Source organism: Athene noctua, chromosome 4 (assembly GCF_965140245.1).
Source record: "Athene noctua chromosome 4, bAthNoc1.hap1.1, whole genome shotgun sequence".
Lineage (NCBI taxonomy): Eukaryota > Metazoa > Chordata > Aves > Strigiformes > Strigidae > Athene > Athene noctua.
In genome coordinates, this window is record NC_134040.1 from 55,162,178 (window position 1) to 55,187,201 (window position 25,024).

The following is a 25,024-nucleotide window of genomic DNA, read 5'->3' on the forward strand; positions in this document are numbered from 1 at the left end:
CAGAGGTTTGGGGATTGAAAGAGAGTGACAAGGGAACTAGTTCTGTATGCAGAGCCTAAAGCCCCTGTGTCCCACATCAATCAGTCCCATCCCAAAGACCATCAGGTCCCCAGGCACTCAGGGAGCAGAAGCATGCTGGGGTCACTAGCTGAGATAAGCTGATCTGCCTCTTCTTGTGCACAAAACATTACTGTCTCCTTGCTGTATTTCCAAATCTGATTTCAAAAGTTCAGAGGAAAATTACATCAGTCTGAAAATGCCAGACTGATTGCTGGTGCCAATTCTTTCTCTCATTATTTTAAACTGGGGAGAGAGGAAGGGGGTCAAATTATTCTGGAGAAAACCACATTTTTTTTCAGGAAACAATCCCTTCAACAGCCCTAACCAGAGGTAGTTTCTGCTGTCAAAAGCTCCCATGCACAGAAGAGGTGGTGCACCCAGCACCCCGCTGCCTGCTCATTCTCTGCAGTCCTGAAATTAGCATAGGCTTTTTGGGACGGACAAAAACCAAACCAACAAAACAGACCCTGGCATTTCTCTGCAGTGCTGGGTTAGTGAATACCTGCCAGCAGGACTCCAGCAGGCAGACCTAGCCCACAGCATGCAATTTTTTCATTTTCTGCAGCCAGCAGTTCTTGTAGCAGGAATTCTCCTTATTGCTGCAGTTGGCCTTGTGTCACTACCTTTAGTGACTCAACTTCATTACACCAGCCTTCATGAAAATATAATCATACCACCAGAAAACCTGTGTTTTCACAGGGAAAGGATGAGGCCCCAGACCTGCAACTCCTGGTGGTAATTTCAGGGTGAAGATGAGTGGACTGAGACTCCCTGAAACCCCATGTGCCCTGCCTGTTCTTATATGAGAGAGGATAGCTGAAGGTGAGGCTTTTTCAGAGATATCCAGCAACTTTAGGCATGGCCAGGTATGGACCACTCCACCCGCACACCTTCACTACTTGCCCCGAAGGACATTTTTCAGAGGCACCTTAAGAAAACAGATATCTACTTTCCACGCTTCACAGCTAGTCTGATTTGCAAAGTTCTCCTCTACAGATGCTTTATTTCTGGCATGGACAAACTGATGATCACCCCTGGGAATGCCAAAGGAGCACATTACTGGAAAGCACAATTGATGTTAGAGCTCCAGCAGATAGGCCTGGTTCTCCTCCTGAATGAGTGGTGGAACCAGTCAAAGAGACAACAAAATACAGTCACCACTCCTCACTTTGGACAGGGGTTTGATTCAGCGTCCTGTGGGATCAAACATGAGAGCATACAGATGCAATTTCAACACCACACAGTGAATTAAACAGTTGTGGCTTGATCCATTAGTATCTCCCTTGACTGCGGCTCCACCAGGGTAAACAGTGAGACTGCCCAGAAGCTACACTTACCCACCTGTGTCCTTAGCATGAGCCATGCTCATCACAGGTCTACCATTTCCTATAATGGACCTCTCAATACAAGGCTGGAGGCGATAACAGTGCAAGGGGGTGGTTCTTGGCCTGATACACAGGAAGGCAGCAACATGGATAAATCTTGCTGCAACTATGGGGAGTTTGGGACATAACTCACAAATCAGGACCATTTCCTCACAGTCTGCACTGATCAGCAATGTATCATCTCCTCTGGTGCAGCTACATTTACTGAGGTTTATGTGGATTTAGCTCCGCACATCAGGGAAAATCCAATGTCAGCAATGAAATACTAATGCAAACCCACTAACAGGAAAGTATACTTTTTCCAGCAACAGTTACTGGCAACAGCCTTCACAATGGGAAAACAGTAAACAGCATTAGGACCATGACACCCACTGATCTGCATTAAACAGGTGCCTTCAACAGGTGGCATACTGCCATCCACTGATCCTTCTCCAGAATATTTCCTGCCACATCCATCAGCAGCAACCCCAGCATGCCTTTATTTCCTCTCCTTGAGATATAGCCGAACAATTTGTCCAACACTTCAACAACCCAGTCTAATTACCAGGACAAGTATCTGATGAAGTGCGATACAATTGCACTCCCTTGCTGCTGGCTTCCAAGCCCACGTATGTACACCTGGGTAGCAGGAATGAAATTCAACCCGGCTCCAGCTAGCATTCTTCTGCTCTGCAGTGAGGATTTGCCAATCTCCATCTAGCTATTATGCTGCATACGACTCCAGGTCTCCTGGCTAAACCTTGTCTGTAAGGAGAAGGCAGGAGGTGGCTCTGATGATCTGGCAGCAGCCCTTACAGTCCCAAATGCCACTGGTTCACATTCCTGGAAGGAAGACACATGCCACTAGGGAGCCCTGGATTAAGTGGCAGGAAGCAAGCCAGGTAGGCAGAGGGAGAGACCCTAAAACACAGAGCATGAGGGACAAGAGAAGGACAGAAAAATCTGCATGGCTTACAGAAGCCGTGTGATGTGCCTGGTGTGCTGATGTGCACGGAAGGAGATGTGATCATGTTTTTGCCTCCCATCACACCTCCAAATGACAGGGTACAACAGCAACTTCGTGCCTGCGCCCAAGGTGACAGCTCTTTTCAACTGCTGGGCAAATGAAGGGCAGACAGATCTGAGCCCTGGACAAAGGAACAAACTAGTTTACATGATCTCTGCCTGTATGGTGCAAAACCAAGGACATAGTATGCAGTGACATCTCCGCCCTACCTTGTTGGAGAAGCACTGACAATGTGCCATATCTCACCAGCCTGAACCCAGTCACTTTAGCATCACAGTGCAGAAGAGGAATTAGATTTCCTAAAGTCACTCAAAACAATTTTCTTAGGGTAACTGTTTGCAAAGTCAGGACGTTTTAACCATCAGCATTTGGAATCAAAACAAACTTTTAGAAATTTCCCTTTCCCAGCAGGAGAGGCCACTTTTTTTTTTCTTTCTTGTTTATGCAAAGAAGTGGAGGGATCTCCAAGCAGCTTAGTGTGAAAGGAAAAAGCCACAAATCCTAAAAGTGTGTCCTGCTGGAAGGAAACATGTTGAAGGCTGCAGTAATTATAAGCTATGAGACACAACCACCCCCCCCACCCCCCACATATTTCAAGAGGCCACAGTCCAGCCCTCCATGCTGTGGACTTCCACCCATTTCAAAGGGAGGTCGGCACCAGGTCTGACTGGCTTGGGCTCCCACCCCAGACATTTCCCCAGGTTGAAGATCCACTTACCTGCCTGGTTTGTGGTTACATTTACAGACACAAACTGCCGGGCTCCGGGGTTCTGGTCGGACACTCCATTCACTGCCTCAATTTCAAAGGTATAGTTTGTATGAGCAAGCAGATCCACCATCATGACAGAGGTGTTTTTCAGGCCGGTTTGCTGGGGGAGGTACCTGACATGACCGCCACACGCCTCACACAGACCTGAGTGTGAGTTGCACTTCTTGCATGCAATATAATAAGACACATCTTTCCTTCCACCAGTATCAGCAGGGGGAATCCATTCCAGAAAGACACTAGTCTCGTTAACATTTGAGATGGCACTCCGAGGAGCAGAGGGGGGTCCTGGTTTGTAAAGTGAGAAAAACACATGGTAAAAACAGTATTATCAGTCATCCTGCTCTCTACAACTCTCTAGGCTGAAAAGAGATGCCCCATTGCTCACGTGCCAAAAAGTACAGGACCATTTGTAGCAGCACCCAAAGAACTGGGAAAATAGGGATTTGTTTTGAGCACTCCCACCTCACCTCAAGGAGTCTGTGTTGGGATGCAGCCACCTGCATAAGAGGCCAAGACATGGGGCTGGCTCAAACACAACAGGAGGAGCACTCCAGCCCAGGGCATTGCCTTTGGTGCTCTCCTTGCTCTTGCTGTGAAGGGAGCTGCAAATCTTTGCTCTACCCAAGTCACCATCAGCGTCACCAGGGGCAAGATTCCCCCTCCTCACACTCCATAACTAGCCCTAGGTCCTAAAAAAAAGACGCGCACTGGGGTATTCATGCTGCTTAGGTACTCAACTCAGACCCCGAATCTTTCCTCTGCATGTACCCCCCTCTCCCCATCAGCTACTTGGCAACAGTGAAACCTAAGCTTGGGCATCCAAATCACACCTAAGTGAAATGCTCAATGTAGCCCAAAGCAGATGGTGATCTACACGGCCCACTGGAAACATGGTCATATCTGGCTACTCAACAGCAGACTTCTTGGTCCCTGCCAAGCTCCAGCATGGTTGGTTAGCCACACCGTGCTTGCTTATTTTGCCAAGCCTCCCTGCTCAGGATGCCAGCGTGGTGCTGGCAAGGCTATCCAAGGAGGAGCAGCTGCTGCAGAGGTACCAGAGCTCCTGCAAAAGGCAAGTTCTTTTCCTTTGTCCTGCTGGAAAAGGCCACAGCTGGGCAAGCAAAGCTCACCTGGAGACACCTTCAAGACTGCTTACTTGCAGAAGGTGCTGCAAACTTTTTGGTTTTAGCAGACTTGTGTGGGACATGAAGGGCAAGCTGCAGATACACCCTGAAGACAACGTGAAAGGAAAAGCAGGAATCTCATGCAAGAGATTTGCATGTTATATGCTCAGGGAATGCTAAATGAATGAGGAAGAAAGGGGAAATTTATCACATCAAACCAAGATGGACTTTAGTCACGACACCACCAGAAGCCATACAGCAAAGACTGGGTTTTTTCCTAGGGAGGTAGAGGAGGGAAGGTAACACACTCCCCTTCAGTTTGAATGAAGCTGTCAAAACCCATGAGCAGTTCCTTGAAAAGAGCCCAACAGGTAGCTTCACTACCTAGAAATCCATATGAATTTAACAGCCTGTCTTAGGCTGTCATCTCCTCGTTTTGTTGTGATAATTAAACTCGATTCGTTATTTAAAACAGGCAGTGTTGCAAAAACTATTTTATAAACCAGAAGCATTTTCCTTTATTTCCCTTTCCCATTCCCCTTTTTAAGTATATAAAATTGGTAACACTGATAAAACACTGTCATGATTTCCACTCAAGCTGTTCTGATTCAGTGAGAAACTCACTGCCAGAGGAAATAAATAATCCTGATTTTTTTTTTTTTTTTTTTTCTTCAGGGGAAAAGCAGTTGAAGACAAAAGCTAAGTTAGTTTAGGAAACGGCAGATAAGATTTGTTTTGTTCTGTGATAGCTTCAGATCCCTACGAACAGGAAGCGAGCTGCCCACAGTCTGCGCTGCAGGGACTCAGCACTATTTAGCTAATGACACCAAGGTACAGCCCAGGTCAAAAGTATTTTCTGCACTGTCATACTCCTACTGATATAATGGAAACTATGAAATTCATCACTGGAGCTGTGTGGAGTTATATATATTGCACTCAAGGGGTTTTTTATATGTTTTTTACCAGTTAAATTGCCCTATTTTTTCTTTCACTGGATGAATGCCCTTTTACTGCTACCAGTATTCTAGGACAAAATAAAGAACTCAGGCGCAAGAAACACTTACTGGACAATATCTCTTTAATGGGGGATAAGTTATTACTTTTGTAAAGTCACCAGAGGTTTTTACTTGCTTTGGACAGAAGAGTCATCTGCTCTTCTTGAAGGCTTAAAAACATCAGCTTCAGTGGAAGTGTTCTGAAGTTAGTGGGACTTCATAACCTATAAAATTAGCATTCTCGCAGGGGTTCAGAGAAAGGCTTTTCATAGTGGACAGATATCCAACAAGACCTACTTGAAGAATCCTGAAGCCGCACTTCAGTAAAACTTTGATAAATCACAGTTGGAAGAACAAAACAGTGGTTTACCTTCAGAAGAGGGGGGCCCTACGTCTGCTAAGAAGTTCTGTTTTAATTTCTAACCTTCTTTTGTCAAGGACAAAGGTATTGGTTTACTGTGGTTTTTAACTTTTTTTTTTTTTTTAAGTTGCTACTTTATACCCTAAGCAGGTAAGATTCACCCCTTCTGCACCACAAGGGCAAATACTTTCTGAAGACAAAGACATTGGTATTTTTCTTGATGGACAGCAAAGCTGTTGTTTGTTGATACACATACTTTAAAAATATAACCCAAGAGAGAAATCACCCTGAAGATACAAATATATATATATATATGTACACACTCAAAATAAAGTGAACTGTAAACTTTTTGCCAGTAAAATATTACACTAAATACGATAAAATCTTCAGTTTGTCCCATGTGTCATACTATTAAAAATATTTCCCTGATATTCTGAACAGCAACAGGGTTACTTGTCAGAGACAGGAGGGGAAAAAAAAAGGGTGTAAGTAGGTTTTCATATTAAAGTGATGTTGTGCAAGGAACTGAAGCTAGAATTACTTTGTTAAGAAGAAATAAAACACAGTTACTTCCTGATAGATAATAATATTAAGAGAATTCTCAAATGCCCAACAAGACCAAACATTTCTTTTATCTGAGTTCAATAATTATTTCAGCCTGCATCACAGCACTATTAATTTCAAAATTACCAATCATTACTTATAAAATATCCTCAAGGAACTAGAAAAATGAAATAAAAATTATAAAAATGTATTTCCCCCCCCGTACTTAACTGAGCAGTTGACAGTGATATAGCAACTAGTTTTCTGTAGTGATGCTGGTAGTGGTGGGGAGACTCACGCAGCTTGGGACTGAAATGCATTCACTTTAAATTAGGAAAATGTGATTTTATAGCTATACCCACTGTCAAGGGGACTTTACAGGTGTAGAGCTGAAAACAGACATTGATATATTCTCTAAAATTAACTGGATTTCAAGATGAGGGAATCGTATGAATATTATTAACTTCTACAGTAATAAATAATAAAAACATACAAAAAACTTGCAATATCTTCCTACCAGTCATGACTCAAGTCTGTCTCACTTGTGTTTCAGTTTGCGATGAGATGTTCCCTTCCAGATCTGACTGGACTGGTTTGAAACATGAGTGTCACTACCTACTCTTTACTGTCCCTGTAAAATTTACTACCCCTGAAGCTGAGCTAGGGTAGCACATGGGTCCTCCTCATCACCTTCAGCGCAAATATAGCTGGATTAGGACAAAATCCCAAAAAAGGATGTGTAAGGCAAGCAAGGGTGACTGAAGCACATGGAGAAGGCTCAGATGATCCCCTCTGCTTTAGGGGTAGTAAGCATGAATGCCAGCAGAGATGCTGCAATACCGTCAACTGCTGCACTGGGGTTTGCAGTGGGCAACATAAGGAGTGCCTTGGCCAGCATTAAACCGCTCACCTGTCCCAGAAGCACTTGGTACCCTGTCAAGCCATATCCTAATACAGCTTCAGGCGCCATGCCTGCACTTTAAAATAGCTTATAGTAAGCTTTCAAATAAAAAAAAAAAACACCAACCCCTCCCCCCCAAAAAAAACCCCACCAACAAAAACTACCCAAACATTAAAACCCCCAAACAAACTTTAAAAAAACCCAACAAATAAGCAAAACAAACATAAAAAAATCCCACAGTCAGAAATTACAGCCTTTAGCTACAGGATTCAAATGCCACCAGAAACCTGGGGTGGACAGGCACTGGAATTTTGTTTCTTTTTAACATGAGCTGGTCACCAAGCTTGCTTGTGCCTCTGAAAATCCAGCCCTACACTTAGATCACAGGCATGCATAAAGCTCTTCCTCAGGATGGCAGGTCCTTCCCTGTGCTAACTCACCAGCAGGACAGACTGGATGTGGATCCCTCCATCCTGAGAAGGAGTAGAGAGCAACAGCACCGGTGGTGGGCAGGAGGCACTGTGGACACTGCAGTCTGGCATAACTCTCTATCAGTCCCTGGCTTTGGTTCTGCATGCATAGAAAAGCTGATTTTATGTGTGTTTCCAGAGCTCAGAGTACTCCTCTGCCTTCCCATTTCCCAATACCACACCAGACCTCATCATCGCTCATTTATCTACATTTTTTAAGTCACGTTGAGAGGCAACAGGGACATCAAGAAGCCCTGGTATCAAAGTTTTTCATACTATAACCCACCCTAGCTACCGCTCCAAGAGACACTAGCATATCTATTTAATAAACTGAGAAGCACTTGCGTGACTCTCCCCTCACACTTTGATCCTACAGCACCAGCTACTGCCATGCTGCCTAAGGCTGTCTTCTCCTTCCCTGCAGCACACCTTCCAACAGCTTCGTGCTTCTTCAGCTGGTGAAATGCAAGCGCAGTGTTCAAGGGCCCCAATTCTGAACTGAGTCCCTACTGCAGGAAAGCAGAGACCTGCCGAGGGCAAGTTCCTTTGCAAGAGCATCTCTCCAACAGGAATAGACTTTTTCTTTCTCTTTTTGAAATGCAAACTTGTGAAGCTAGGAAGGACATCCGTACTGACCAGGATGAAAGCACAAAAAGCCACTGCCATGCCTGCATGATGCAAGGAGACACTATGGAAGCCACCTCTGCACCACTGCCCAGTGACTCTGAGTGTGCAGGGACTCCTAAACCTACTTTTTCCTCTAACACTTCAGTTCCTTGGAAGCTCTACCTGCTCCTACCTCAGTAATTCTTCTGTCTTTTTTTTAAACACTTTTGCACTGCAAAAATCGCATTTGGATCATGACAGACCCAGCTCAGCAAAAACCTGTGGTCTGTGCTACACTCCATGGGACTAGCTGGGGGCATGCAAATTGTGACCCTAAGTATCTGAAACATAAACTGAAGAAGAAACTTTCAAGGTACAGCTGTCGGGATAGCTCACAGATGGCAGGAAATGAGCAAAAATAGTGATTCTGATTCCACTGACTCCACCTGGGACCCAATTTGATTGTTACACTACCCTCCCCCTACACCAAGGGGATAAGCTCTACATTTTTGCTGCAGGTTTGGAGAAGCAGTTTCCATTGCAGTTTTGAGGTTACCCTGAAGAACAACCATCACCAGGCAGCTTGGAAAGGTAGGGCGCTCTCCCTGCTTGTTTACCAAAAGTGACCTAAGAAATGATACTTAGCAGGACCATGTAGGCTCTACCCATGCCTACCGCTGACAAGCGCTACCCATTGTTGCCTCCACATACGCGCATGCTCCACGCTGGTACCCACGCACACACCTATGTGCATGTCTGAATGCCATGCTGCTGGCTGAGTCTGCCCATGAGCAGACAGCGAGAGATGGAGCATCTGTTTGTTACAAAAATGCTTCCTAGGTTTAATGCCAGCTTTTGAAGCAAAAGGCTTTAAAAAGTCTGTTCCTGGGTAACCCGGGGTACGGTGGACAAGGCCAGCAACATTACAAGTGGATCAAGAGTAGTTCAGACTCCAGTCCAGAGCCTGTAAAAGCACGCTAATTAGGATCATAATGTCTAGTCACAGTACAGGAACAGCTCAAAAGGATTAAAAACCCTATAAGCACATGCTTACTTGTACAGGCCATTGTAGGTGGGTCTGATTCCTTCCTAAAATAGTGTTCTTCACACAGGCAAGATGTGGATGCTTCATCAAGCGTGTAGCTGTGAGGGGGACATTTGCTGCAGGATGGACTGTGGGGTGAAGCTTTGAAGAACCCAGGTCTGCATACTGTAAAAAGAAGAACCACAGGCTAAGCTCTCCCATCATAAAATTAGTCTCTTCACATTTCCTTTTAAAAAAACCCGTATCTTCAGCTAGATAACAGACACTCATGAGCTATTTGGTTTGCATATTTTAAAACAGTCTATGCCACTAATAGACAGTACATACTTAAATATTTTCATGAAAAGAGAATGAGAAGCCGTTGATTTTCTTCCCCCTAGCATCTGCTTTTGCTGGGTATTTATTTTCCTTGTTGAATGCATTAGAGAGAACATTTTCGGGGCTCTGCTTTAGAAAACATTATTGTATTTGTTTTGTTTTGTTTTGTTTTGTTTTGTTTTTTTTCCATTCAATCTTAGAAAAACAGGTAAAATACATCTCATGGTTTTTGTTTAAGATGTTCTACACCCAGAAACCAATGCCTCAGCAAACAAATAGCAACATGGTGGTGGAGGGGATCTCAAGATCGACAGCTTTAAGACATTGTGATAAGGCTACTTCCCTAGGGTCTTTTCCCCTGCAAACCTGTGATGAATTTTAAAGTGCTCCATATAAGCCAGACTGCTCGGGGTATGGCCTGAATCAGGCATGCTCGCCATACAAGATACTCCTTCCAGCTCTAATACATATGCATGACAAGGCACAAAGACTTGATACAAGAGCTACTTTTGTTCTCACAAATATAAGGCTAAGGGTAGCTTTTTTTTTTTAGTAATAATTTGAAGTGAATACAGTAATGTCTTGTTTCCAGCCTCTCAGCCTACTGAAACAAGTGCTCTTTCACCTAAGCAAAGCACTCCTCTGCACTTCACCTGCGCATGCACACTCAGCCAGGATCAGTTACAGCCACAGGTTTGCACATATCCACCCTGGCCTTAGAAAAAAATCCAGCTGGCCCTGTAATTGTACCGTTACATGTAGAATTACAAACCCACTGGTAGCAAAAGGAGGAAAATGTGATGTTCTGTTTGTCTCAAAAAGCACAGACATGGAGACAGTTAAAGGAACTCCAGAGTATTGCTATCTTTTATCCTCCAGAGACGCTCTAAAATAATTCTGCCCAGTATGACATCAATCATGCACAGGTCTGGTATCAGACTTACAGAAGTTACCTGAAAATCCCAGAGTCTTTCCATCTGCATTCAAACTTCTCCAGTTGTAATCAGCTTGAAAAGAAAATGATCTCACAGCAAAAGCATTATAATATTATCCCACCAGGAATGTCCCAGACAATCACAGCATTAAGGTCATGTTCTAAAATTCAGTCAGTGATGACAGAATTAATCTTCACCTTAGATAAAATATAAGGTTTTTACTGGTGATCCCTTTTCCTCTGATGGACCAACTAGGACAACTGCCTCTAAAGCTGGCTCTGCTTCCTGCAGTTCCAGAGAAACTCTCTTGACATCTTCCCTTTCATGTCACAAGCTTCTTCACCAAAGGTGAGACACTTGCACATTAAATCCAAACTACTAGAGCCAACCAGTAAGCCTTTGCTGATTAAGATCATTCATGCATCAGGAGGGGTGTGATCCAAAAGCATTCCACAGACCTCCCCCAGGCCCCATCTCCAGTCTTGCCCAGACCTTGAAGCTCTCACAGCAGGTGCCATGCAACCCTAAAGCACTTCCCAAGCTCACCACAGGCTGTCAGGTCTTCATCATGCCTCTGTAGCCTCTCCATCCTACTCTAGGGGATGCTTATCTCTCACGTCCCTGCTGACCTCCCCAAACTGGGCACCCTCCCACACCTTCCCCCAACTCCCTTTTCTTCCCACAAGACAGGCAGAGAACAGCTAGTAGGACTGGAGGGCTTTACAGCTTTTAAAAACCAAATTTCCAAAATTGTTCATCATCCAACCAGTGCTCCATACCTAGGCTGTGAGCTCTGCAGGATGCAGTTCATGTGCTTTGTGTCCATAAAACCAGGACTGGTGAACAGACGTAGGGCTGAATATATTCTTGATGGCTGTTAGCAGACTTGCCATGAGCTGTCCTCATGCTTTATGGCACATTCCTCAATTTCTAGCACAGAGTTAAGTTATTCTATTTACTTCACAGCCACCTTGAAATGCTGCTCTACCTACATCAAGGACTTGTTACACAATCTCTGGAAAGTCTTCTGGGAGAGGAGACCACCAAATGGCTCCTTTCTTGCCTACAATTTGTATTTCAAAGCCAAATCAAATTCACTTGCACACACAGACAATAGAGATACAGAAATGAAAGCACAAAAATGCACAACATTTAATGAGGGCAGCCCACGTCTAGGGTGTACTCAATGTAATTAGCCTTCAAAAAAGGACTTGAATTTATCTCATTATGTCCCATCAAGACAGACAGAAAATCATTACAGCACAAGAGTTTACCGTGCTTCTATTTTGTGCAAAGCAGCAAATACAAAATAAGTCAGTTTTCCTTGACAGATTTTCAACGAGGTGCAGCTTGTTAACGACGGTATGATACGTAGCTCCGCTCAAAGGGAATGTTTGGTTTTCATGAATAAGTATGGAGCCAACAGATGTACAATGCCAATAACCCATGTTTTAATGAGACATGAAATAAAACTGAACTAGTATAATCTGCAGGCTCCCATGGGTCAAGCAAGTTCCTTCTCTATCCAAAAGATATAAGGAGGAATATTGGAGAGAATTAAATGGTACTGAAGATTTCAACATAACATGATTTCCTTATAATTTCCTCCTAACAAACAAGCCAGCAGAGCACCATGTTGTCATATCTAAGTGAAATACTCTTGTGTTGGTTAGAATGGAAGAATTCAGGGACAGGAGATGTGATATGCAAAAAAAGGGAGGACAGAAAATAAAATGGAAGAATTAGCACAGTGAGTGGTAGTGTGCTGAGTCCACACCTCTGCAACAGATGCTTTGAGGAGGACAGAGGGTGATTTGTAGGGTTCCTCCAGCACAGCCTTCTACCTTCTCATGACCAGTAGCTTGGGGACCATTCCTGATGGAAACCACGCTTGCACTACCACGCTCAGAAGCTGAAGCAATGGTAGCTGCATGGGTGTTTCAGGCATAACTAGTATCTGTTATAACACTTTGCTCTGTACCCTTTCCTCCGTTTGCTTTGTACATGACACAAAGGAGAGGATAGCTGGTGAGGAGGCTCAAGCAGCAATCCGCTAATAAGAAGAGATGCTGTGATGAAACTGATGCTGTTAGGTTGAGAGCTGACCCAGGAACACTGCAGACCAGGTATCATGGTAGCTGAATGGACACAGTCTTTTGGCTCAACAGCCAAAAGCAGGGGCTGGTACCTTGCCATTTTTCTGCCACTGGTGTCAATGTCTCAGATACTTTGGAAATTGGATTCAGAGCAGAACAGGGCCACAAACAGCTTACCTTGCATGCACCTTGAGTTTTGGTTTTATCTTACTGCTCCTCTTCTGTCAACCTTATAATCTCTTCATGAAGTATACATGACTTTATTTAAAATTACATGGGTGTCTGGGGTTTAATTTCTAATTAAATCTTATTTTAGTCTTCTTATATTTTTATCTCAGTATTTCTGATTTGGCAGCTCTTGAAAGGATACGTAGAACTAGCACAGCACAGTCACACACATAATGGTACTATCTCTCTTTTCAAAGGGATGGAAAAAGGAAGAGAAATAAGATGAGCCTAAGACTCCCCATAATCTTCTGCAAGACAGCTGAAAAGAAATTAAATAAAGGTTTAAGCTGTTGATGAGATCAGCTTCTTTCTTTCCAATATTAAAACTGATATGTCCTTAACTGATTAACAGACATGTGAAAACAGTCTTTAAGTGAAACTGGTTGCTAGAAAAAAAAAAAGAGAGTATTTCTAGGCACAGCAAATAGACCATCAACAACCTGCTGGTGTTAGGTATGAGTGGGGTATGTTTCTGTTAGTAGCACATCCATTATTAGCAAATTAATTCGACTCTTTTTATTTTTAGTAGCAACCACAAAATGTTGTGGGCACGGAGCATTAACATCTGTGCAGCCACCTCCTTGCACACTTCAGGACAGGCCAGAGAGAGATGGCTGCAATGAGGACAACAGCAAAAGCCTCTCGGGACAGCAGTGGTGTGAGCTGATCCCTTAAACTGGCAGCAGTTGGATTAGAAATTGGCTTCGTACCTTGCAGACAGGAGCTCACAAGAGCCATGCTGATAGAAATTTTTTTCTTTGAACATGGATAGGAGGAATCACTGGTCCTCTTACAGTGAAAACTGGCCTCTTCAAACAATGTGCCGAACTTTACGTGTTATATCAGTACTAGAGAGAGTGAGTACCAGTGACAGGGTGGGGGGAGGAAAGCAGGCAGAACAAGCCAGTAAAATCAAACAGCCGGGACTACTTGACAGATTATTTTCTGCAAGCCTTAACATCAAATGATTCACAGATGTACCCCTGTAACCATCCCTGTGCTTCTGCTGAAGGCTGTATCTAACAGGCAGGGCTTGGTTTGGCTCCTCTCCTCTCGGTGGCCCCACACCTTCCATACACACAGACCCCAGGCAACAAGTTCTGGAAGCAAGGACCACCTCTGAGGCTCTCTGTATCCACAGGCACATGCACGGCCACGTTGGTAAAACCACCCAGTTAATATTAGTGAGAATTCCAGTTTTTGTCCCTGGAGAGAGAAAAGATAGGAAACACCACCCCATAAACCTTGAAACCCCAGGAGATATGAAAAAGGTCCAACCTATTACTCCCTTCGCACTCTTGCGATGCTGGGAGGATAAGCTCACAGTACTTAAGTGCTTAGGATCAGCAAAATGACCTTTCATACATCCCAGAAAATAAAACTCAAACAGAAATTACACTCTCTCCCTTGCAGAGCACCAAATTAGTCTCCACAGTAATCAGAAACCACAAGTATTACTCATAAGGCAGTGCTGCTAATCCGTAAATAAATCTAACAGACAAAATCTAATAAAAATTAGTGAGGGTAAGGATGCTCAGTCTAGACAGAGCACAGGTTATCTGGCTGAAATTGAGGTTTCATTGCCTAACTGCAAACCCCTTTTGCTTCTCCTTCCCATCTTTTAGTCCCATTTGGCTTCTCAGACTGCAAACTTCTTTGGGCAGGGACACACAGCTCAAATTACCACAGCTTTTAGGTGCAACTGCAGCGTAGAACTCTCTGCCCCATGGATAGACCCATAATTCTCACCAAGCCAGTTTTTGGCTGAAAACCAAGCAGGGGGGTGTGTGTGTGCATGCGTGCGTGCATGTGTGCATATGCATATGTGCATCTTCAGCAGAAATTAGAGCAACTCTGTATGTAGCTCATCAGCTCTGCCTTCATTAGCACATGACTCCAGCGCAGGGAATACGCCTCCAGAGTTGAAGGATTTGAGCAAAACCAAGCTACAAACCACCAATCACTGTTCTAGTCTCCGGAGCTGCCATGCCTTGAAGCGTTTGCACTGAGAAGTGGGGTGGCTGACTCTTAGATGCGTCCAAAACCTAAAGAAAGTTTTAGTAAGATACAGTCATTACAATGTGGAATCAATTAAACTGCTGAGCATCTCCAAGCCTCAGCTTGTGCTCCTGACACGCACTTTTACTTACAAGAAAAAAAGCCAAAAAACACAGCAGACGGTCTTCATATCTCCCAGTCAATATAAACAGATGATTTCCATGCTCTTCTAAAAAGTATTTCAAGAACTACAGCAACTCACCATCAAGCATCCTACTTCAGAATTCCCAAGCAGACTCCCAAGAGCTAATCCTGCCCTCCCTAACAGCTCTCCTTGAACTGCAGGCCGACACCAAAATTGCTGCCAAAGCTATAAAGCTATAGAAAAATGTGTAAAATGCCCTGATTATATCTCCTTTAGGGTTGGTCTCTCTATCTGCAATAGTGCTATGTTGCTTCCTGCAGCACGCCTCAGGGATTTGAAGAGAATTAAATAAATACCCACAAATAAAACACTGTAATAATCCAGTGGATTTGCCAGCATTCTTTGACAAATCCAGCACCCAATGCTGCTGCCCAAGACCTGCTAAAGGTCCTTTTAAACAGGTTCCTGGAGCTTGTTACGTAAGTGGGACATCCAAGGGCTTTGCACCTTGAAAAAAGAGACTCAGCCCTTACTTTGGAAGTAAGCAGATTCATGCATCTCAAGTGGGAAACACTCTTAAGCTTTTTTTTTGTTCTAAGAAAACACTGTCTCTTTTGATGCTGTTCCACCCAACCTCACACTAATTCAGGCTGACTTACCTCTGCTCCGCATTGAAATCAGCTCTAGCTCCGAATATCAAAACAACCTTGAAAACTAGAATATAAATAAATGAGTACTTTCAGTTCCTCCCTTTGAAATACCACTTTTTCTACCATGTGACTCACTAAATTGTCACACAGCAATTTATGACATGACCGTAGTTGCTGGAAAACTAAGAATTAACGGCCACTAATGACATTAATGTGTTTCTTCCAAACAGTATAAAACTTCATCACATGGCATCACTCTGACAAATTCATCAAATTCCCAAGTCAGATACATTTGCAAGCCATAAAAACACCTAGAACACAATGCATTTGAAAATGCTCGTGATTACATTAAGATCTTAATGGGCTATATTTCTGCACATTCCAACTTTGCTCTAAAGACAATTTTGAAGCAATCAATGAGGCAAAACCTAAGTCAAGCCTAAACTCTCAGCAGTGTGATGGAAAAGCAGGGAAGGAGATTTATCCTGGCATATACGCAAACCCGAGCTATCATTTGGGTTTGATTTTGCCGAAGGAAAGCAAGCTATGGAAAATAAATGTTCTTAGGGGAAACAGATTTTAGGGGAAAGAGATTTTTCAAAAGCACTCAGCACTGCACAAGCGTGCTCCCACTGGCTGTGTTGACAGCAGGGCTAGCTGAGCATGCTTCGGTTTTGTCAGTTTTTTTCCCAAAACTTTCCTGTCAGAAAAAACCCTGGGAGAAACTGGTATATTTCTAGAGAAAGCACTGCCTGGGATGACGTGTCATTTCCTAGCAAACCCAACATTTCTGTGACCAGCAGCTGCATGCTCTTGGAAGCAGTACAAGGGCTCCTTCAGCTCTGGGCCCAGGTCCTCCTCACTCTATAGCTACAAGGGACAGATCCAGGTTGGTCTTACTGAGCCCCAACTATCTGGCTTACAATAAAAAAAGTCATCCCACATCCTGTTGCTACAGCTTCTCTGCCTATTATAGCTATAAAATATCTATCTCCGTAAATCTCTATGTCTATAAAAATCTATCTGTGTGTCTTGTCTTTGTTCTCTGAGGTGTGAGACGAAGATGTGCTTAAATTACGCTTAAATTACTGTCTTTTTTTCTTTTAATGAAGACAAACTGAAATCATTTTACTCTCTTAAACAGGAAGGGATGATTTACAATGCTGCATCTAAGGGAAAAATACGATTTAAGATACAGAAGGCAGCAGAGAGACATTTGTTTTCTGTACGCTCGTAAACATAACTTGAGATGCTTGGCTCTGCGCGTAATCCAAAAGGCACAAGCGAGTGTTTTGGAGGTTTCTGCACAAAAAAGACACGCACCCTACGTTATCCTTTGTTACATGAATGGTAACTTAAACATTCAAGCTGCAATGTGTGCTAAGCGAAGGGAGGATTGATAGACAAGCTGCAGAAATCCCTCGAGTTTGACAGCAGCACTGACTGAATAGCAATAACAAGCATCATCCCTAATGGCAACAGGGGGACAGGATCAAACTTGAAAATTATGCAGCCAAAACCCTGCTATGGTCCGTCTATGTACACGTATTGTGGACAGTAACGCAAAGACCAGTTGGCAAAATCTTCTGGAAAACAGGATTCTTCAAAGCCACATGTTTGCTGGCACAATACCACAACAAAAGGGTCTTCTGGTTCAGTCTGCTATAGGGATCTGGAGGCCAGCCAGCAAAGAAAGAAAGATTCTCTAATTATGCTGTGGTTTGGACAATTGCAACCCATTGTGGTTAAGAAAGATGACATTTGGGAGGATTTATTTTGATGATTTATGTCATGTGTGTTTATCTACATTTAAAGGTTTTAGCCTGAACTAATAGACTGTACATATGCAAGCAGTAAAGAGAAGTAAAAATGTTTAAAATATTTCCTTCTGGTTGGCTCTACCTTGTGCAACTTCATTTGTGTGGACAAGATTTCTAGGTGAAATAAAATCAGCCTTTCCTCTGCTGACTATTTTCATTCAAAATAGGCAGCATCCCACCAACATACAGTGATGTTAACACCTACACAAAAGGATCCTTTCAAATCCTGACTCAAATGTTTAAGGGCTTGTTTGCTTCTAGCTTTATGATCATCTGTCTCAGGAGGTAAATTTGGTAGGACTGGCTGCAGACAATTTATTTTAAAATTGTTCCTCTGTAATTTATGGCTGAACATATGTCACTCCAGACACATCTATTCAAATTCCATCAGAGGGCGATGGAGATGGATCTTTTACAGTCCTGACCAAAAAAAGATAGGAAGGATGTATCCAGAGATGCCTGGACTAAGTGCACTAAATGGATTTATGCAAATAAAAGTGACTCAGGTGAAGTCGGGCCTTTTTTGCAAATTTAAGATACAGGTGATGCTAGCTAATTCTGCAGCAGGCAGGTCGATTAGAGGTAAACAGAAAGCATGTCCATGTTTCGGACATGTCTCTTGGGGAACATCTCCCTTCAGACATGCCTCCTTCCACAGAAGCTTGTGGGCTTTTGCACTGGAGCACACTGGTTAGAATTACAGATTCAAGTCTCGTCAAGCTAAATTCTGCCCTGATATGCATACTATGAGATGCTTTGGCAAGGAGGCAACAAATCAAAGGGTGTGTGCAAGGAGGATGTGACAAGTATTAAGACCCTTAGAAATTTAACAAGCAAAGCTGGGCAGGCTACACACACACAACAAAGTGCAGAAACATCAAGCAGTTATCCCATCACATGCAGATCATGATTTCAGTTTCATTAACCAGACCTTAAAAATACTGATGTTATTCCTTAAGTTGACTAAACTACTCCTTTGAGTCCGATGAATGCTGCAACACTTCACAGTTCACCTGCCTTGTCGAGTAACTCAACCAAACAGCTCCTCTTTAGGAATAAGCTCAACAAAGGGCAACCTGAGGCATTGTCTGCTCTTCCCATGCCAGCCTGACAATATGGGGAGCTTTTCTTTGAGCTCCAATCCTGTAGACCTGCAACAACATGAGAATTTACTTCAGTACAATCTCTGCCATTTCTGGAGGAAAACTTGCTGCCTATGAACAAACATGCTGAAACTCAAGATAAATCAATACAACTTCACACTTCAAACCTCCTGATTTTGGAGCCAATCTCAATATATTTGGGTAGGTAGCCTCATGGCTTTTGGATGCTGGAGTTGGACCATCCTTGCCATAAACTAGCTAGAACTGCTGTGACTCCAGACCAGACAGAAAAACACCAAAACCCCAGAGGAAAAAAAAAAAAAGGCAAAAAAAGGCAGTTATATCCCAAGAAGATATTTTGTCAGACTACAAACAGTACTTTTCTGGGACAAAAGCATTCTACTCTTGGGAGGGAGATGTCCTGCTAGCACCCCTGTCCACTGCTTCTTCTCCTCATGGGTTTTGTTCTTTCCCCCAAAATCGCTGCTTGACTTATGCAAGTGCTCCAGAAATTCAGCTGTGAAGCAAAAAAGTAAAGCAAACCCAACTCTCCTTTTACTACATGAAGCACCAGTACAACCTCCTTCCCACCAAAACTATTTCCCCATACCATAAAGCACTAGCCTGAAGCACACTTTGCAGCAGCAATGCTGGCCATTCTCACAGGCTTTTTATTTAAGGTTTATGAGCTGCCAAAGCTTGATTTATGGAGATTTAATTCTCAACCTATTATAAGGGGATACTGTTGCTCACACATAGCTTAGCTGGCTCCCCAGCTAAATCCAAATAAATAAGTATTGCCCACACAAGCCTGTTTACCCTGGAAATCCAGCACTGTCTTTATTTGTAATTTCTGCTACATCTTTGCTCCCTTGCATCACATCAACTTGAACAGTCTTTCTAAGGCAGTTTGGGAAAAAAAAATGGAACACTTCTGCTTTACAAAAACCATTCACATTTCATTGTTCAAGGGAAGACTGGAAGACAACAAGAGAGGAGGAAGGTAAGCAACTGGTGTGGACACAAGGGCATTGCACGCTAGGTATGGTGTACCTATGCCTTGCAAGAAAAGACCGCAGCCTGCTCATCTTATGTTTCATACACAACCACCCCCAACAGTTCACCATCCCAGAGCTCCTCTTCCACACTTTGTTTTCAAAGCCTTGTCAAATATTGTGCAACTATCCTGTGATACCCAGTGGGCAAGTGTGACATGGGAGGATGATGCTTGTCCTCTCAGCAGCCCTGATATGTACAGACTCCAGGAGAATTTAACAACTCAGTCTTGTCAGAAAAAAACAGAGAGAGAGAGAAAAAGAAAAGAGGTTTCTAGCCTTTCAAGAAGAAAACCTGAAAATGCAAATACCAACAGCTCAGCCAGCAGAAGGTAAATGTAAAAAGCCCAGTATTTACTCTTCCAGTTGAAATCATACGCTTTGCACTTAATGACGAAATGGGAGTTTCTCAACTCAAGTAGGGACTAGTAATATTTTCTTTCTTCCCTGTCATCTCTTGGCCCCCCCCGTATTCAGCATTCATTCCATATGGATGCACTTCTGGATGCTGGTTTCTTTGCAGATGCACTAGAGAGTAGCTAGGAACTTCTGAGGCTCTAATGCTTAGCCCAAATAACATTCACAATGTATTTTTTTTAGAAGTTGTGCAAGTGGCAAAAACACAAGGTTCATTATTTTGCACTGAAATTATCTCGTCATCCAGCCGAAGTTAAAAATAAATAGTTGCAATTAAATGTGTTGCTACATTATTTATGTAGATGCATTCAATTTGCAGAAAGCTGCTATAAAATATTCCCCTTCAATATAAGCAAAATTTATTACACTTTTATTGTACACTTTCTTCTTCCAGCTCAAATGTATGTTGCTCCCTGTCTTTTCTTTTTTTCCCCGTGTTACTTAACACATCATTTTCCAGCCACTGTTCCTGCTACTTTTGTCTAGAAAGAATGAGGGATGTAATCCAAATCCAAATGTTTCTTGATTATTTGTGAACAAGGCTGCTGAATGATTACTAGACAGATAATTCTACTATTTCCCTTTCAATCGAGGACCTCTCCTCATCTCTGCATTTTGCTCTTACAGCTGCTGGGTAAATGATATGCACCAAGGCTGCCCAAGGCTTCAGAGTGCATATTAATTCTGCCAGGAACTCCAGACACTCTGAAGAATTGCTAATTTAACAACAGACTGTGAAATTATTTTTTCTTTCTTTATTAATTGCTGTGCTATTTGAAAGCGACTTCACTGCCCCAACTGTCTTTTGGCATGAAGAACAGGGGGCATTTCATCCTGCCAGGAAATAATTGAAAGCTTTCTCCCCAGCAGTCCCTATATTCATAACCAAATACAAATATGTGAAACAAGTGCTAATAAAAATAGGTTAACTTGCTGCAGGTGTTCCTCTGTCAATTTATCCAGGTGATATTAGCAAAATCTGACAAGGAAGCACAGTGATATATTTCACTTGTGCCTTGACATTTTGATTCTGTTTGTTAGGGTGTATGTGCAGGGATCTGGCTTTTTCTCCAAGACCTCTATAGCTGTCAGTCTGTGCAAACAGGATTTGACAAGATGTCCATTTAGCGGGATGGGAGGGCAAATCGTAAAAAAAAAAATAATATATATATATATATAAAAAAAGGAGAGAGCTGGAGAGACCAGGTATCTGGGTAAAGCTGCACTGCAGTGCAAAAATGGATGCTCTTCACATACCGAGAAACTTGAGAAAAAGAGTAGCTTGATATGCAGTATCTGAGGCAGTTTGCATCCTTTAATCAATAGCTCCTTCAAGAAAGGTGGCTAAGAATAGTATAAATAGAAGGCAAAGAAGAAAGAAGACAAAAGGCCAGTGTTGGAGAAGGCATCACAATCACTGTTCACACATTCATAGAAAGATTTTTGGTTAGTTGTATTTATTTTTCAAAAAGAGAGGGGGAAAAAAAAAAGCTCTCCTATACCTCTGAGAAATTAGATTTAAGAATAAATCTAAATAGGAAGCTTTGCTTCCAGGGCTGCCCTTTTCCAGCCTAAGGAATGAAGCAGGTAGTGATGAAGCTGTCTCTTCCAGGGATAATGTAAGAACATGCTCTGCTTATGGAGCCCTGAATTTAGAAGCCTTCAGCTTGTCCCTCCTTGCAAAGAACTTTGGACCAGAAGCACATTTTTGGGTTACAGTGAAATACAGTAAGAATTAGCTACAAGAATGAAACAACAGAAAATGAATATAGAAATTAAATAAGTAAGAGTTTAGAGATATATGGTAACTGGTTGGTGAATGAAGCTAACAAAGGGATTCTAACCATCCGGGTGATTCCTCCATCTCTGCAAGACTCCTCAAGAGGGGTTTAAAAACAAAAGTGAATGTATAACTCAAGTTAAAATCCATAACAATGGTGTTAAGTAGTGGGATTTTAACCAGACCTTACCTTTCAGCACATGCCAAAGTCACTACAGGGCCTCCACACAGCATCAGCCACACCAGTGCTGCCTACAGGCAGCATGACGAGGCAAGGTCTTGCCTCCTCCTCCAGGATGCAAGACACCTGCTCCCACCACCTTTACACCAGGCTGTAGACACTCATCTTCTTCCTGCCCTCTCCTTTCAAAGGCCATGCAGCCCAACACAGTTTTCATGGTCCAAAACACATTCTGCACCCAGCCACCTCCCAGCTCACACAGGACCACCCAGGTGCCATTCAAATGCACTGATGGGTAAGACAGCCAGCCATCCCATGGCTATGGGAGGGTACATACCATCATCACATATGCAGACCAAGCAATCTGCAGCTCAGTCTTGCAGCACTACCAAACTGCAAGACCAAAAGCTGGATCAGACAGTGTCAAAGCCACCAACCCAGTCCCAGCCACCAGGCAGGTCTGTGAATGACCTGCCATCCCAAAAAAGGGAAGGCTAGGAAAAGCCTATGTCAAAAACCATCTAAGGCAGACATCCCCAATCAGTTGTGCACCTTCACAGCATTCCTGGACATCATATCTGGCCTAAAGTGATGAAAGATCTCGGCCAAGCAGAGCCAGTCATGCCCTCCTTCCCTTGCTGCTCCACCAATGTAGAAAATATGTATTACTGAAGCTGTGAAGTACTTACAATTATGGCCCCAAACCCAGTAATCTCCACTGATGTAGGTAAATTGCTGACCCCTCTATCACTGTTATTCATGATGAAAAAAAAACCCCTTGGGTTTTCTCTGCAGCTTAATAAAACCTGTGGGGAATTGGCACAAGGCTTTCATTCCTTACAGCTAGCCTTTAATGTTGAAATCTGGATTTCCTGGAGGGGAACTGAATAGTTTAGAATAATTAGTGATTTACATATAGAGTTGTCAACAAAGATACATGGTATTAAGTTACCAAGATGAAGGGTTCCACCTTCTCAGTTGCTACTTTTGATTTTATTTTATTTAAAAAATCTGTATTTTAATTCTGCTCACATTCTGCTATCACTAGTAAAGTGGCCTGAAGCGGACAGCAAGAAGAGAGCACTAAATCGAAGACTTAAATCACTTCTTCCTCAGTTCCCTGGCAGATTTAAAGAGCAACCTGGCACTAACGTTTTCAAATAATATACTGTTGGACCTGACACAGCAGAGAAACCCTGCTTCAAATCACACAATAGTCCAGGTGACCGCACAATTACAATTAACCTCCTGCCTGCTGTGCCTAATGACAAATGATCACGTGAATGATCAGCTCGAGAAAGGACCCAGGTTAAAAAAAAAAAAAAAAAGATTTCTGATTCTTACATATTTAAAAAGCCATTTTCAGTTACGAAAAAGCCAAGGGACACCAATTTTAGTTTTGCATCCAAAAGAAATTAATAACCCTTGCTAATACATGTGCAGGCATAAGCACACGCTGTCAGCCTTCTAGCAGCAAGAGGGATGCATGGAAGTCTCCTACGACCACAGCACTGTAATCGGAAAAGTACTAATATCCTGCACTGCTATAAATCTCAACCCAGATCAGAGAACATGAATTTTGTCCATACTGGATAAAAAAAGGTAATATAACCTCCAAATAGCATGTGATATTTTTTGGCACACGTACTGGGCCTGTGGGTTTCCCATTACAAGGCCACTAACTGGGGAGGTATCCTATGTTGTCCTATCAGGTTTTGTGCTCTTTCTGCTTTATGTCCCTCATCTCCTACTTACCTTGTGAGCTCCCTTCACAAGGGAGCATCCTCCTCTCTCTGCTCACACAGCATCTTCAGGAGTAAGCAGAGCTATTTTCCAGTCTGCTCCCTTTGCAGAACAGGGAAGCACAAAGCTCATCCCATCCCGGGAGGAGCTGAGGGCACCCATTTCCTTTCCTGTACCTGGCTCTAATGGGGGAAGGCTTATTCACCCCAAACACTTTCCTAGTCAAAAGTTACTGCCCCTTCAGATCTGCCAGCAGAGCAGTTGGGAGTGATCTCTCCCTCACCTGCTTCAGTGAAGCAAGCTCATTAGTTTAAATAATTTGCTACGGTTTTTGCTAATTCACTCATTCTAATCAGTGTCCAGACCTGAAGGGGCAGAAACCTCCAGCTGAGGAGCAGCAGGGCACGTGTGTGTGTATATATATATTTAGATGTATAGCACATGCTTATGCAAATTCTACCCCCACTCTTCCTAAATCTGGCATTTTCTAGCATAGATATGTCTCCCAAGAACAACAGAAACAATATGGACACATCCACCCAGATGTCACCTCTTGCGCCTGGAAGCAGCAAATTATTTGCAGGCACTGCCAAAACCTCTTTCAAAGCAAAGCAAACCTTTATCTCCTCTTGCTCCAGAGCCAAAGGATGCAGCACCACCAGACATATGTGGGTCCATACGTGGGCCATACCCCAGGCACGGTAAACGGGCAGCCAGCAGCACTGTGTTTTGGCAGACCCCTCCTGCAGAGAACGTCATGTCAAGTTGAATGTTATTTACCAAGTTGTATGCCAAGCTATTTTATAGTAGCTAATCACAGACCTAACACAATTAGGAGACATTCCTTATAATGCAGAAGATTATATATAACAGTTTCCACGTATATTTATATCACCTGTTTCAGCATGCCTTTAGACAGAGTCTTTTCGTATAAAAGAAATAAATACAAATATACTGTATTCTGGCAATTTACTACGATGGCTGATTAGGGAAACATTGCTTCATGAATTCTAAGCCATGACATTTCCACTAATCTTCCCATTTCAACAGCAGGGAAAGGAAGGGCTTTCATATCTCTGTGCTTATCATTTTCAAGCTGAGTATATTATCTGCTAGTCTCTGGATTTACCCAACAGCTCTTAAAAAAAACCCCAAAATATACCGCCACGGTCTATGAAACTTATGTGTGGCTTACTTGTAGAGCTGTATGTCATTCTGAAGATTAACAAATGTAAAAAGTAGCTCTCATCTTTTTTAAAGTATGTCAAATAAATAAATAACAGATTGCTA

The 25,024-nt window shown here is 42.9% G+C and overlaps 1 protein-coding gene across 14 annotated transcripts in view; it reads right to left on the reverse strand.

Annotated features, from left to right (window-relative positions):
- EPHA5 (EPH receptor A5) overlaps nt 1-25,024 on the reverse strand; it is a 197,043-nt gene that overhangs the window by 80,045 nt on the left and 91,974 nt on the right. For 7 of the 14 annotated variants that reach the window (XM_074905396.1, XM_074905391.1, XM_074905394.1 and 4 more), the window contains exons 4-5: nt 9,275-9,430; nt 3,170-3,505 (exon numbers count right to left, since the gene is read on the reverse strand). The exons of 4 other annotated variants lie outside the window; for them this stretch is intronic. In XM_074905396.1, coding sequence (XP_074761497.1) covers nt 3,170-3,505; nt 9,275-9,430 — 492 coding nt within the window. The remainder of the gene's footprint in view (nt 1-3,169; nt 3,506-9,274; nt 9,431-25,024) is intronic. 3 more of the 14 variants (XM_074905400.1, XM_074905399.1, XM_074905397.1) reach the window with 2 other exon arrangements.